At 38.3% G+C, this 16,066-nt stretch overlaps 1 protein-coding gene across 1 annotated transcript in view; it reads right to left on the bottom strand.

Moving 5' to 3' along the window:
• LOC127429629 (calsyntenin-2-like) overlaps window positions 1-16,066 on the bottom strand; it is a 61,428-nt gene that overhangs the window by 32,594 nt on the left and 12,768 nt on the right. The window contains exons 3-8 of the mRNA XM_051678758.1: window positions 15,105-15,300; window positions 12,009-12,217; window positions 11,774-11,923; window positions 4,687-4,872; window positions 3,281-3,538; window positions 2,096-2,217 (exon numbers count right to left, since the gene is read on the bottom strand). Coding sequence (XP_051534718.1) covers window positions 2,096-2,217; window positions 3,281-3,538; window positions 4,687-4,872; window positions 11,774-11,923; window positions 12,009-12,217; window positions 15,105-15,300 — 1,121 coding nt within the window. The remainder of the gene's footprint in view (window positions 1-2,095; window positions 2,218-3,280; window positions 3,539-4,686; window positions 4,873-11,773; window positions 11,924-12,008; window positions 12,218-15,104; window positions 15,301-16,066) is intronic.

Consider the following 16,066-nt stretch of genomic DNA (forward strand, 5'->3'; position numbering starts at 1 on the left):
TATTTACATAATGATAGACCAACTAAAGTACTGTTAAATGTACAGGATGAAAGATTTAGTTAACCTGCATCCGACCTGTGAATCAAAACAGAACACAAATGACACAACAAAGAGTGACAGAAAACGATTACGTTTCATAATGGGTGTCATTAAGAGGAAATTAATCAGCACTATTTGTTATAATGTGGCTGAAGTTTTGGGAAAGCTGCTTTAAAAGTGTAGTTTTCCAAGCTATGCATAATATAGTTCAACAAGAGTCAAGCCACTCTTTTGATAAAGTCGTTTGCTATACACTTCAACCAAAAAGAAGCTAACTACATTGTTTAAGTTATTAATTATTTTAGGATGCAAAATCTTTTAAAGTATAGAATTAACTGTAAAAGTTTATAATTCAGTTGGAGCATGCAGGTTTTTGAATGAAAGAATCTTGATAAGGTTAAGCTCCTTTAAACTTAGACAAATTTACACTAAATACAAGAAGAAGAACAACAACACAACCCTGGAAAACAATAGTGATAAACAGCAGTGTTTAACTACATCTTTTATATAAAAACAGAAACTAAATGTTATGCAGGGACTTCTGCACACAGAATCGAATCAGTGAATCGGTTCTTCTTAATGACAATTAACAATTCAACTAAATTGTTGAAAAAAGTAGCTTGTTACTGGAAAAATTAGAGCCTACATTATTTTGATACCAGTCGAACAACTATTTTCAGTGGTTTAACCCCCAGCTCTGGGTGGGAGTGGTTGATTGTGTGGTTAAAGTTAAGAATGAACTATGAAGACGTTTTTTCTGTTATTAACATGAGATTACGAGAGCATGAAAGAGAAAGAAACCCAATGATTTAATGACAGTTTTATCCCTGCAGGTTTAAACAGAGTATTAAAGGGTATTACACAGCACAATGAGTACGATATTTTGAGAAAACCCTTGTATGAGACCTGAATATAAATTATCTGTCTGTGTGCATAACATACCCTTTATGAGTCTGACATGAATCATCCCAAAGAATGACTGCAAAAGATTTTATTCTGCTCTCAGAACTAATAATGAACACACACGATATGAGTCATTTGTGCCTTTGAGCTGTCATGTGTTTTCACTGCTGATTCTTGTCCTATCATAAGTGCATATATGTCTCTTTAAACTAACTAACTAAAACTAACTAACTAACTATCTGTCAATCTTTGAGAGAATATTTATGTCAGATAACATCATAAGCTAGGCTATAGAGTTGTCATTTTTCACACATGGATGGGTTCTGTTGAGTTTATTTGTGTAAAATCCTCCTAAAATTAGTTATTTACATGGAATTATTTTCATGGAACAAATTACTACATTTCTTTGATCCTCATTTGAAAGAATTCATCTGAAGAGAAGTTTAACTGAAATTCCTAAAGTCCCAAAATCCCTTTAAAAAAAGTGGACTGGAGGTACATAACACCTGACTATTTCTTTGGATAAAATATACTTATTTTTGTACAACTTGATCACATGGCAAGTCGGTAGGTTGTTTCCGAGAGTTCCGGTACCCTAGGATCTGCCACATTATGCAGACTCACCAACAAGCAGCATCTCCTATCGGACATTTTTACATTGGCTCCAGTGCATTTACCTCCCTTGTGGGGCGACTGGAAGCGTGTTGCTTCAGCAGCTTGGGAGACCCTGCTTCAGATCCCTAGTTGAAACCAGGAAGTAATCATTTTTGCATAACTGATGAGTATGAATCGGAGGTTGCATTTTTCCCTCTAACATTACTTTTTACTCCACTGATAGTTAGGTTTAGGTTTGGAGTTTGGGTTAGGGGTTACAGTTTATAAAATATGCATTCCTCTTCACTGTATTTACAGCCTGTACAGCTGAAAGCAACTCGTTTCACAACTCGCTTTTGCCGCCCCTCCGTGGACATTATACATGAAAAATAGAGCTCAAACGTGCCCATAAGCCCAACAACACTTATCATTTTGGCCACTGGGGGCAGTGTTTCGCATTTCAGTAAGCACAGCCTAATTTTAGCTAAAGAAAAGTCAACCTACTGATGATATCAGTCTGTTTTGTAATAAAGTGTCAGCTAAATGACAACTCACTTACCTGCTCTAATTTCCAGTGGAATTCTGCTGGTCTGAAGGAGTCGGTCTGTGTGTAATCTGTTCTCAAAAGGAACACCAGTCTGCAGTTATGCACATACAGAGAGTAATGGTGTCTGTTCATCTCTGAGAGAGACAGACAGAAGGAAAGAAACACAAAGAGAGCACAGAAAGGTCAAGAGACAGACATAGAACACAATTACCTCTTGACATACAAGATAATATCGGTAAATTAAACTTCAGAGAAAGAAACGGGACCGTTTGGTGTGTGTTTATCTTTAAAGAGATCCAGACTGCAGAGGAAAGAAAATGTGAGACTTGCTCAATTTAATGGGGTTAAAACTGGTGTTTCAGTATTGCAGTACAAATTAAATTCTGATCTTAACTGTTTCCTTTTCCTGCCTTACTGGCAGGTATAGCAGACCTGCATGGTATTCTTGGTGAAGAGGGTTGATTAAGGAGGTCTTGGTCTTTAAGCTAGTTAGGAAGCCAGTTCTCTTAAATTCAGGAGAAACTGGAACTGGAAATTGGAATAGACCCAAATGAGACTATTGTTGACAAACGGAAAGAGTATAGAGCTATACAACTAATGTGAATAGCATAGCTCTGATCATTTGGTCTTGGAAGATTTTGAAGAGAAATGTTTGAGTTTATATTGAGATCTCTGACCTTTGTTTTGAAAAAATTGGTATCCTGGCAAATCTGAACATAGTTTGAGATAGGGCCATTCACAGAGTTCCTCTACTGTCAGACAGGGGGATCGAGGTGATAATCTGAAGTGGTGCGAGCTGCTAGGCGATCACCTGTGTTCTGTGACTGCTGTTGGGTCCTTAAATAACATATAAAGTGCAAGGAAGGGCAGCTGATGGAGTTTATGGTGCCCCCCTTAGGGTAAGATGGTGCCCCCCTAGGGGGTTGGTGCCCTACGGTACTGGATTGAGACATTGTTTAGATCCTATAGAGGAGAAACAAGGACTTGTTTCTCATGAGCAAATGGAGACTTCAGCAAAAGTCTCCGTTTTCACATCATTAAAATTAATTGCTGTAGGAGAAACATTAGATATATTAAAGAGATCTCATTTGTGATTTTTCTTTCTTAAAGATAGTGTCAAAAACCATCATATGCTGGTCATTTCAGCATGTTCCTTCTTTTCACATCTCCCATCTCCTGTTTAGTTCACTCTCTCACCGGTTTTGTCAGAGTTGCAGAGCAGCGTTTCTTTCTCCGCTCTCTGTCCTGGACTTGGTCCGTGCTTCATCCATGTAGCTATGGTGAACTGATCTGATAGATTCTGCGGGACAACCCGGTCTGGGATCTTGGCAGCTTGACGACCATCAAACCGGTATATGAGGTTGCTGTCCTGACCACCATCCGTCACAAGAGTTGCCGTCCAATTAAAATTGCCGTTATGGGTGGGGAGAAGCTCTGTGGTGCCTGATGAAGCTCCTGGAATGTTTCCATAGTAACCAGACAGTTCAGAAAGTATCATTCAAAACCCAGTTCAAAGTTGTTTTGTTAAAGGTTTTCACCTTTGGTTTGAATGCTTGTTCTAAACCTAACTTCGATTAGTGCACTAAATCTGTAAATTCACTGTTAGTCTTAGTTAGTGATGGGACCAAATACATACATCTGAGCATTTGCATTTATAGCTCAGTGATACTATACATTTCAATGATTTCACTGGTTCAGAATGTGTATGTCTAATGTATCAGCAATGCAAAAAACAAAAAACAAAAACAAATAATGTGTACCTGTAAATCACTTTGTTACCAATAAATTAGCCATGTCTTTAACTGAGGACAATTTCTCTGATATAAATGAAGTCTAAATTAAACTCATTCTTAGACAAAATTACACTTATGAATGAATGAATGAATGTTACATTAATATAGCGCTTTTCTGACACTACACTAAAAGTGCTTCACACAGTGAACAGGGGACTCTCCTCAACCACCACCAGTGTGCAGCATCCATCTGGATAATGTGACAGCAGCAATAGTGTGCCAGTATGCTCACCACACACCAGCTATTGGTGGAGAGGAGAGAGTAGATTGATAGAGCCAATTCATGAAAGGGGATTATTAGGAGACCGTGATCAATAAGGGCCAAATTTGGCCAGGACACCAGGGTTATACCCCTACTGTTTTAGAAAAATGTCCTGGGATTCTTTAATGATCACAGAGTGTCAGGACCTCAGTTTAACATCTCATCTGGAGGACAGTACCCTTTTTTACAGTATAGTGTCCCCATCACTATACTGGGGCATTAGGACCCACAAATTCCACAGGGTGAGCACCCCCTACTGGCATCCCTAATACCTCTTCCAGCAGCAAACTTAGTTTTCCCAAGGAGATCTCCCATCCAGGTACTGACCAGGCTCAACCCTGCTTAGCTTCAGTGGGCATCTGGTCTTGAGCTACAATGTGATATGGCTGCTAGTAACTGATAATTGGCCTCCACTGAGACACATACCTATTCGAGGATTTTTCTGTTTTTGTCTGACAAAAAGTTTAGCCCTCAGGCACATTTAGTAATTAAACCAATCCAGGATAAATAAGGAAATGTGCAATGAAAGAAATAATTGTTAATCATACCACAGAGCTTCTGTAATGACCTCTCAGATTGCGCCTCTCTGTTGCAACCCTTTCCAACATGACTGGTCACCAGCTCCACTGTGATCCTAATCCAGGACACAGATCTCTCACAGGTCTCCAGATGCATCTTGGGGAATAACAGTTTACTCCCCATTCCTGGCTCATAGTCAACACACTTTTTCCAGGCTATGGAGATATAGAGAAGGAAGGAAGGAAGGAAGGAAGGAAAAGCGATTGTAGGAAGAAGGCAGGAAAGTTGGACAGAAGAAGGCATGGGTGGAAGTAAGTAAGGAAGGAAGGAAGGATGGAAGGATGGAAGGTAGAAGGAAGGACAAAAGAAGGGAAGAATGGAGAGAAGAAAGGAAGAAGGAAAGAAGGACAGAAGGAAGGAAAAGGGAAGTAAAAAGGAAGGAATGGCAAAAGGAAGGAAAGAAGGATACAGAGATGAATGTAATGAAGAAAGGAAGGAAGGAAGGAAGGAAAGAAGGAAAGAAGGACAGAGGGATGGATGCAATGAAGGAAGAAAGGAAGGTAGAAGGAAACAAGGACAGAAGGAAGTAAAAAAGGAAGGATGAAATATGGAAGAAGGGAAGAATGAAGGGAAGAAAGGAAGAAGGAAAGAAGGATAGAAGGAAGGAAGGATAGAGGGATGAATGCAATGAAGGAAGAAAAGGAAGGTAGAAGGAAAGAAGGACAGAAGGAAGTAAAAAAAGGAAGTAAAAAAGAAAGATGAAATATGGAAGAATGAAGGAAGGAAGGAAGGAAGGAAGGATGATGGAAGGAAGAAGGGAAGATCGATGGGAAGTAAAGAAGAAGGAAATAAGGAAGGAAGGTAGGAAGGAAGGAAGGAAGGAAAGAAGGACAGAGGGATGAATCCAATGAAGGAAGGAAGGTAGAAGGTAAGAAGGACAGAAGGAAGTAAAAAGGAAAGATGAAATATGGAAGAAGGAAGGAAGGAAGGAAGGAATGGAATTAAGGAAGGAAGTACAGAGGGATGCAGTTAAGGAAGGAAGTATAGAAGGAAGAAAGAAGCAAGGAAGATGAGAAGCAAAAAAGGAAATAAGCAAGGAAGGAAGGAAGAAAGGAAGGAAAGAAGGAAAGAGGGATGGATGCAATGAAGGAAGGAAGAAAGGAAGGAAGGTTGAAAGAAAGAAGGACAGAAGGAAGTAAAAAAGGAAGGATGAAATATGGAAGAAGGAAGAAGGGAAGAATGGAGGGAAGCAAGGAAGAAGGAAAGAAAGACAGAAGGAAGGAAGGAAGGATGGAAGGAAGGACAGAGGGATGTAATGAAGGAAGAAAGTATGGAAGGAAGAAGGAAGGAAGGAAGAAGGGAAGAAAAATGGGAAGCAAAGAAGAAGCAAATAAGGAAGGAAGGAAGGAAGGAAGGACAGAGGGATGCATTCAAGGAAGGTAGAAGAAAGAAGGGAAGATAGATAGAAAACAAAGAAGAATGAAATAAGGAAGGAAGGACGGAAGGACAGAGGGAAGTAAAAAGGAAGGATGAGATATGGAAGAAGGAAAGAATGACAGAAGGAGGGATGGAAATAAGGTAGGAAGTTGGGAAATGTTTTGTTAAGTTACGTAAATAATGATAACAGAAAGAACAATGACAGAAAAACATAACAGCTAACATCAGTGAACTGGAAAATGAAGAGATATTGAGGTCACGGTCTTTGCCAGACTTCAACACTGCTCAATTTCTCCCAAACAAGTTTGAGTCATTACCTGCATTTTAAATAGCCCTCAAAGAGAACACAAGTTCTGTTGTGCATAAGTGAACACATCCACAAAGGAAGTTAACGGTTAGTGTGCGCTTACTAAAACAAAACGAACTGAGGTACTTCAAGCATCCTAAATATTACTGCTCATGTTTGTCAAGTACTGTGACAAACATATAGGCAGTAATAATGCTGATGCTTGCCTAAGCTAACAGCACTAATAACAAAATACTTTGCCAAATTTGTTTGTGAAGTCGAATATTTTTTTCATGACTTTATTGTAATGATTTGTCAGAATTGCTCTGAAAATGTAAGAGGTACAAACTTTAAAATACTGCTCCACTCGTGATTAGCATGACTGCAAAAACTGCTTAGCTTCATCATCCCCTTTGTTTTGTATTTTTTAATTTCAGGTTGTAATTTAATTCAGATGTGAGGATTGTTACTCAGTGCACTTTATGTGCCTAGAGAGATATTCCATTTTTCAAGCTTTATTTTGTTTAATGAATTCCATAGCCAACGGATATTTAATGTGAATTTATGGGCAAAAAATAATTAAAAAGGTGGCCAGTATGTAATAATGAATTATGTTAATATACATTATATTCCCATACAGACCACAAAAAAAGTAATAGCTCAAACACAAACAACTAAATGAGCTGTAGGGTAAAAAGTTAAGAGCTTATAGTTATTGGAAGCATGGAGTGAATCTAAGATTTTAACATTTTGAATGTATGTGTGTGTGTGTGCGTGTGTGGGCGGGTTTGCGTGGTAGACAAGGACTTTTTTTTAGGTTACAAACTGGTTATTACAAGGGTATTATGCTATAAATGTGGTTTATGAGGACATTTCTAGTGTCCCCATAATTTAAATCACTTAAAAAACATACTAAACTATGTTTTATTGAAAATGTAAAAATGCAGAAAGTTTTTTGTGAGGGTTAGGTTTAGGGGTAGGGTTAGGGTTAGGGGATAGAATCTGTAGTTCGTACAGTATAAAAATAATTATGTCTGTGGAGAGTCCTCATAATGATAGCTGCACCAACATGTGTGTGTGTGTGTGTGTGTGTGTGTGTGTGTGTGGACAGTGTATATCTCTGTATATCCAATTGTGTGCTTTTGTCAAAAGTCAAATGTGGAAAAATGTGCTTCACTCGAGCTGTCATCTTCATTCAGTGGACTGGAAAAACTGTCCTGAAGCCAATGTGAGAGTGAATGTGAGTGTAAAAGGGAACATGTCCTCAGTCCAAGGTTCTTGTTGTTCTCAAAACTAACCTGAGGGACAGTCATAGTGTGTGACACATCAGAGACACATCAAAGTTGTGCAACAAAACAACAAAAAGAATGTGTCCCAAAAGAGGCTTCACCAATTTCAGAAAATAGCTTTTACACCAGTCAAACCAACCAAACTCTAAAGTCAAATGGACTCCAGGACACTCAAAGCTAATGTCCTCAGTTTTGCACAACAATGATACAAGTTTGTTTTTTGCATGGAGTTGTTTTCTCTGATGTTGTGATCATATTACTTTTGCGCTAATTCGTAAATACTATAGCACTGAGTTGCATTATGCTGGCTTAAGTGAAATAAGATGGTACAAAGATAGTTCTCCTTTCATGTTCCACATCGGAAAGAAAAAGTATTGCAGGTCTGGAACAACAGGAGGGTGAGTGAATAATGACAGAATTATCATTTTTGAGTTCCTTTTACCACAATTTACTGAAGCAAAGTAAAAAACAAAAACAAAAACAAAAAACATTAAAAATATAAAGATATCAAACACTCAGACTAACTCGAATCTGAAGCTCAGCGAGGAAGGAAACTCAATATCAATGTCATTTCATTGTCATGCTTTATTTATCTGTTGTTACCAGACACAAGTTCCACTCTACAAAAGCAATCTGAGTTGTGAAATGTAATCTTCGACTCCTCTGAATGAGTGGAGAGATGACTGTGATCAAATATATCTATGAGTCAGCGGTTCTGAGAAAACACACACAGCTCATAAGATGAAATTTACATGCACAGTCACTCCAGAACGCTTCTGACAAATGCAGAATCCAAGCATGCTGAGATTTAGATCAGTACTCCTCAACTAGTTTTTATTTTGGTCATCAAGTGGCGACCCAACACAGTAGTAAAATTGTTTATCGTACAAAAGCAAGAATGCCTTTATAATTAATATGTATTATTATTATTACCATGAACTGCACAGGGTCAACAACATGCAAAATTATGAACCTCGGCAGCCAATAATTCACTGCACAAAACAATCCTTATCCTCCTTGCAAGTGAACTCGTATTTAATATATTCTGGGTCGCACTTTCTTTTTCCTTGCATAATTTTGCTCATGGTTTTAAAGGATGAGGGCATGTCATGCAACCTGTCCATATTGGCAGCTGCCTAACTAGGCTAGTTTCGACCAAATCACACGAGAATTTGCACAAAAATACCATAGAGTTTGATTGGATGCACGATCTTTGACGGCAACAACAAAAGATTAGGGAAGCATTTATTCCTCCCTTTTAAACTTTGAAAGCCCTGTATTAAATATGCACAGTTTGGGGGCCTGGGTAGCTCAGTGGTAAAAGACGCTGGCTACCACCCCTGGAGTTCGCTAGTTCGAATCCCAGGGCGTGCTGAGTGACTTCAGCCAGGTCTCCTAAGCAAACAAATTGGTCCGGTTGCTAGGGAGGGTAGAGTCACATGGGGTAACCTCCTCGTGGTCGCTGTAATGTGGTTCGTTCTTAGTGGGGTGCGTGTTGAGTTGAGCGCGGATGCCGCGGTGGATGGTGTGAAGCCTCCACACGCGCTATGTCTCCGTGGCAACGCGCTCAACAAGCCACATGATAAGATGCACGGGTTGATGGTCTCAGACGCGGTGGCAACTGGGATTCATCCTCCACCACTCGGACTGAGGCGAATCACTATGCGACCATGAGGACTTAAAAGCACATTGGGAATTGGGCATTCCAAATTGGGTGAAAAAGGGGAAAAATCCCCCCAAAAAATAAAAAATAAAAATATGCACAGTTTATATGGATAGTTGCATTTTATTATTCGCATTTAGCATTGGGTTTTCCGTGCTGTCCATGACCAGCAAAAACCCACCAGTCGAGAACTACTGTTTTAGATACAACCTGATTTCAAAGAACCACATAATGCATCGTTCTGGCTGTTATATAAATGTGTGTGTGTGTGTGTGTGTGTGTGTCAATTGTAATGTAAGCCTCGCAGGGCAATCAAATGCAAGGACTGGAAAAAAGCACAAACCTGCAGCAAAGAGAAAGGGACACACAGAAAAAGAGATAGAGCAATGGGGACACAGGAGAGAGGGGGTCAAAGCTATATTGAGATTAAAAGCAAACAAAAATAGCTTCTAGGGAAAAGAAAAAAAAATAGAAAGTGAAAGAAAATTCAAAGGCACTTGTGTTTGTGTGTGTTATTAATTTAGCTAAAGCTGGATTTAGACGTGGATTCTTTCATGCTCAAATCAGAGGAAATGGCTGGATTTACTATCCCAAATATGTCACAGTATATTCTACTCCACACTGATAGGGATTACTCCTTATTTTCTCCTGCAGACAAAATGTTTATCTAAACCTCCATTATGATGCATCGTCAATGATAAAGACAAGAAGAAAAAAAAAAGATGATGACGATACCAAACCGATGAAGTGGTTTTAGTTAAAACATATTGTTGATGAAAACATGACAAGAAAAAAAATAATATTGCAAGATATTAACAATGCACTAACACTGCTTTTCTATATATAAGTTTAAGATAGCAAATCTTAAAAGAATTGATTAAAATAATCCTAGTATTACAGTGAGGCACTTGCAATGGAAGTGAATGGGGCCAATTTTTTAACTGGGTTTCTTTAACGTTAAAAAAAATCACTTTTTCAAAAGTATAGACACAAGACATTAACAATATGCTTGTAAACATGAATTTAGTGTGATAAAATCACTTTTTTACCCCAAAACCCTAAAACGACTGTAAAAACGACGATTTAAACAGCTTTACAGCTCAAATAATACATTAATTTTAACAGAAAAATTAATGTAAGTGCTTTTATAAAATAATAACTATAAAATAAAACTAAGTAAAAAAATTAAATGAGAAAAAAAAAAAGTTAGCAAAATATGCCCTGCTAAAAAAGGACATGTGTCATCACAGTCAGTGAAAAAGGTTAGCATAGGCAGGGCCACATTAACCCATTGGGCAACATGGGCTGCAGCACTGGGCCCCGCCACTAGGGGGGGGCCCCAGATACATGAGATCAAATATGAATTTTAATATGAATTGTGTATTTTCGGCACCACCGGCACCACCAAACTCTTATTTCTAAACAGTTTTTCTGAACACTCTTGCCACTCTTAGTCTGCTATTGTTTGCAAAAATGAGTAAATTCACAGCTAAACGGCGTATTACAGGTAGCCTACTTCTGCCCCAAAGTCATGCAATTGGTTGAGCCAGAAGTTGTCACTCAAACTAAGGGAACAATGTTTTGAAAGCGCTACGGAGCCAGTGTTTACATAATTTTAACATCTGAAAAAAATCACACAAGGATGTTGGTTCACATCATAAAAAATATGTATTTATATGTATTACTGATCTGAATTAGCTCCATACTCTTAGTGTTTAGAATTGAATTCACCCTTAAACCGGAGAGAGTTTGTTTTCGGAGATCAGCCTAATCAAAATCAGACTGACTGAAACAGACTGAACTGTACGATGACAATGTAAACAGAGCAAGACAATCCCCTGCACCTTTTGGGTTTCAAAGACTTATCTGAGGGCTTGCTTTTAAGAAGACCATGAAGAGGGCACTTTAAGTGGTTTGATGATAGTGGCGAGTGTCATTTAATTTTATATAGATCTCTGCTTGACTGTTTTAGTAGTTTTAATTGTATGGTAAATTTATCTATCCTCACTGGCGTGGGCTATTTTTGTCTGTATTTCGCAGTCTAAACAAAACGATTTCTGTCTGTGTTACTTTCATACCAATGGCCAATCAAGGGCTGATGCATTTACTATTTGTTCTTTATTGGACAAGCTTCGACATATGTGTCATTGACAAGTCTTCTGTGATCAAATACTGTATGTTTGGCAGTTTGCAACTTTCTGGGACATGAGCGAATGTTTAGGGGCATGGCTCATGAATATTAATTAGTTTATTATGACGTTGGTTAACCTGTGTAGAGCTGTAGATCACGTGATCTAATTAATATTCATGAGCTAGCCCAGGACCCCGGGGAGGCTTAACCTGGCCCTGAGCATAGGCCAACGTGAAAAAAAACTCTATTTGGCTAATACTATGTTTTCCCATCACAACGTAATACACAAATGCGTATTTAAAACCCTTACCTTGCCATCCAGGCTTGCAGATGGGTTTTACATGGATGTATACCACAGCGTCCTGCACTGCTCTCTTCTGACCGCAGTCAAACGCCGTCACTAGGATTTTATAATGTGACTTCTTATCAAAGCTCAGACTCTCTGTGTTCCTAATGTTACCTGCACTCAAGCACACACGTTTAAACAGATGATTTGTATTTATACTGTATGTGTATAGACCGTGTGTTTGTCTGAGTGTGCTAACCATTGTGGTCTATTGCGAAGGGTGTGTCCTCAGTGATGATCTGGTAGTTGCAGACCTGACTGTATTGAGGAGAGCAGTCGTCGTCTGACGCCTGCACCTGCAGAATACTGTCAGACACTTTACCCTCTGTCACTGAGCCATGATACTCCGACTGACCAAACACAGGGGAGAATTCATTCACATCTCCCACCTGGATGTGCACCACTGCCCTAAGACAGACAGAGAGAGAGAGATTTCCAAGAGGTAAATTATTTTGCTCAGAGGTTGCTCTTTCACATCTCAGGAGACATAAAGGGAGCTATAAATGATCAACTTTTTCTCAGATGTTTCTCTTAAAATTCCTTAGAATTAAAAATGTAATACAACTTTAAGAGACACATCTGTAGGAGTATAGTGTTATAAAATGAATGTGGATAGCATCATTTAGATAATTTGGTCTTGGAAGCATTTGAGAAGTGTTTAAGTTCATAATGAAATCTCTGACTTTGTTTGCAAATCTGAGCACTGTTTGAGACATTGTTGAGATCTCTTCTGAAACTCTAGAGAAAACCAATCTGGTCTCATTACAAGTCGCAATAATAGTATGAGATTTTGAAATCGTAAGAAAACAGTTGGCTCTTACAAAAACATCTCCCATGGAGAAAATAAATGAACCAATTAACGATTTTTAAGTTTAACCCCTAACTCAAACTTAAATCTAAAGTATAACCTGTTACCCAAACCCTAAACCAAAATAAAGTGTTGGATATTTGCCAAGCTAAAAGTTTATGCTTTTACTGTATCGATTTGAAATTCTGTTTGTTGATTGGTTGGTCAAAAAGTCATACCTTTTCGTATGAATCAAGTCGTACAGTATTTACGATTTCGCCACCTTGTACAAATTATTACGAGTTGTCATGAGACTATGTTGGACAAAAAATATATATATACGATTAGTGGGGTCTTTATCGCAAGTGAAGAATCTAATAAAGCAGGAAACTTCAGCAAAAATCTCTCAGTTTAGTCTCGTAACTGCCTAGGAGAGACTAGAGTGATAATAATTTTTAATTTTTTCCTTATAGTTTATTATAAAGGCATTAAAATGTCTTTAAAAAGGGAAAGAAAGATTTTTAACCCTCCTATTGCATTCAGAATCTGCATAAACCTTTTGCATTTGCGGGTCAATTTTGACCCGGTAGACCTTTTGTAACCCAATGGTTTTCATCTAAAAACATATTGTTGGTCATTAATAACTTCTTAACTGCTCATGCATGTAAAAAAGATTTATATTTTTGGCATGATAACTGACAAATATAAAAGTTATTATTTAATATGCCTTTTTTAAGAAATAATACAACTTCAACTTTTTTTTTTTACATTTCAACATATAGATTAATTACAGCCAAAGCAGTGTAACACATGAAGACACATTTTTTATCAACATTTATTTGAAATTTCATTTGAATCTAATATAATATAAAGTTTATATGAACAGCTAATGTGAGAATTACTAGTACTTTGAATGAATTTACTATTACTCATAACTGCTCAATACAACTTGATGGTCGAAATTTATGAAGCTAACATTTCTTTGCAACTCAAGTATACAACATTAATATTTCATACAATGTTTTTAAACAAAATATATTCTGCTATGTCTATATATTCTTGAAAGAACTGCCGAATGTTATTGCATGTGTATGCTGTAAGCTGGTTCAGAATCAGATGGCTGCAGAGTAAAATGTGGACAATATTCTTCTTTCAAGACCTATTTAGACTACAGATATTCAGGAATGTTTGTGTGTGTGTGGGGTGTGGGGGGGGGGGGGGGGGGGAGTGTATGTGGGTGTCATTTTGTTTAACCGTTTGTGTGTTTTCTCCTTTTAGTTAAAAAGGGAGACAGTGAAGTTTTCTGTTGTTTGTTTGTTTTTTTTGGGGGGGTGGGGGGTTGCAGGTAATATACCTTCCCCTTCATAGACGACTCTTTTTGTTTGTTATTTTGGCCTCCCCCCTCCTGAAGACCGTGACACTTCATGTTCTGTTTATTTAATAAGTGTTATTTGTCAGAGCCGTAGCCACGCGGGCAGCGCTCATGACATGTGGTGCTGACCCGAGTTCGAGTCCTGGCTCGTGAGGTCCTTTCCCGATCCCATTTCCACTCTTCTCCCTCTCATTTCCTGTCACCTCTCTACTTTCCCTATCCCATAAAAAAAAAAAAAAAAAAAGTGTTATTTGTTTTTAAAATAGTTGACTTATTTCTGAGTGCTGGGACGGGAGAAGGAAACTCCTACCTTTTTGTTACTCCTCCCCAACTAGACTGGGGCAGGACATAACAATACCAAAATGACATAATTCCAGTCATGTTCAGAGTAAAAGGGAGCAATGCTTTCCAAAGTGCAACAGCTCCTGTGACAAACGAGTGGATTATAAACACCCCTGCCAATCTGTGCTTTATAATGTTAAAAACCCGAGCATATGTGAAAAGACACAGCATTTATACATTAGGGATGAAATCTCTAGTAAAGCAGTGTGATTCTGCAGCTTTACTGCCCTTTACAGTCTCTAAGCTCTAAATCTTATCGTGTGTGAGAGAGAGAGATCAGTGAATAGCGCTGTCAGAACTGGACAGAGTAATCCTGTTCGGATTAAAAAGATCCAAAATAATGAGGATGTGCCTCTCTTTATCCCTCTTTCTTGTTTCCTTCGCTTTTCCACGCTCTCCTCATTTTTCTTTCCTTAGCCATTAAGCCTGATTCTTTCACAATTATCTTTGGAAGTGCCACTTTATTAACAGTAAAAATGACTTGATGTGCTTAAAGAAATGGTTCACCCAAGAATAGGAACTCGGCCTTTACTTATTCAACCTTATGTTAACCAGTGTGACTAGGGATGCAACAACATGGAAATTTTGGCTGATACCGATAATTCATTATATTTTGAGTCCGAGAACCGATATATGTGAAATCTAAATTTAGATATGTATCTAAATTTTGTGTGCCTGATTACAAAAACAAAAGGCTCAACTTAAAAAGCCACATCCAGAGCACTTCAAATTAAATCAAACATGTACAGTGGACAACTTTCTGCAAACATGGAAACAAACACACAGACACTGACTTGTGTGATCTCTTCTCTCCACTGCCCGGCGGTCCTGTGCCACAGTCATGTGCTTGTATGATGAAAGTGTACTCTCTCTGATGCTCACAGTCTATTGGTCCATGCGCCTGCAGCTGCCCCTCTCCTGACGTGCTGTTCAGAACCACAGCCTTGAATGGAGCACCGAGACCCTGCACGTCAAACCCACAAATCTCACCTAAAAACAGACAGAATGACACAGATTTAGGATTTAAAATTTTCTTCTTTCAAAAACTGTAATTTCTTTCTGAATTCTTGCTCTTTTTGATCCCGCAAAAGCTTTTCAGTGACAGCTGCCAGCCACAATGGGACATATTTCACACGTTTGTGGCATGTTTTCCCTATAAGTCCACTTATAATGTTAGTCAAGGATTCTTGTACCAAAAACAGTCACAATTTAGATTTAATGACCACTTCCACCCTCTCGGTGAGTTTAGAATTAAAGGGTTAGTTCACCCAAAAATGGAAATTCTCTTATCATTTATTCACCCTCATGCCATCCCAGATGTGTATGACTTTCTTTCTTCTGTAAAACACAAACGAAGATTAAAATAATATTTCTGCTCTGCTGGTCCTCACAATGCAAGTGAATGGTGACCAGAACATTGAAGGTCCTAAAGGCAGTATAAAAGAAATCCATAAGACCACAGTAGTTGAATCCATGTCTTCTGAAGCAATATGTTAGGTGTGGGTGAGAAACAGATCAATATTTAAGTCCTTTTTTAACTGTAAATTTACACTTTCACTTTCACCTTTACATTCAGCCACCTACTGGTTGGGGCTGGTCAAAGGTGGAAATTGATAATAAAAAAGGACTTATATATTGATCTGTTTCTAACCCACACCTATTATATTGCTTCAGAAGATATGGATTTAACCACTGGAGTCTTATGGATTACTTTTATGCCTCCTTTATGTCATTTGTGGACTTTCAAAGTTCAGGT

The sequence above is a fragment of the Myxocyprinus asiaticus genome, chromosome 39 (assembly GCF_019703515.2).
Source record: "Myxocyprinus asiaticus isolate MX2 ecotype Aquarium Trade chromosome 39, UBuf_Myxa_2, whole genome shotgun sequence".
Taxonomy (NCBI): Eukaryota; Metazoa; Chordata; class Actinopteri; order Cypriniformes; family Catostomidae; genus Myxocyprinus; species Myxocyprinus asiaticus.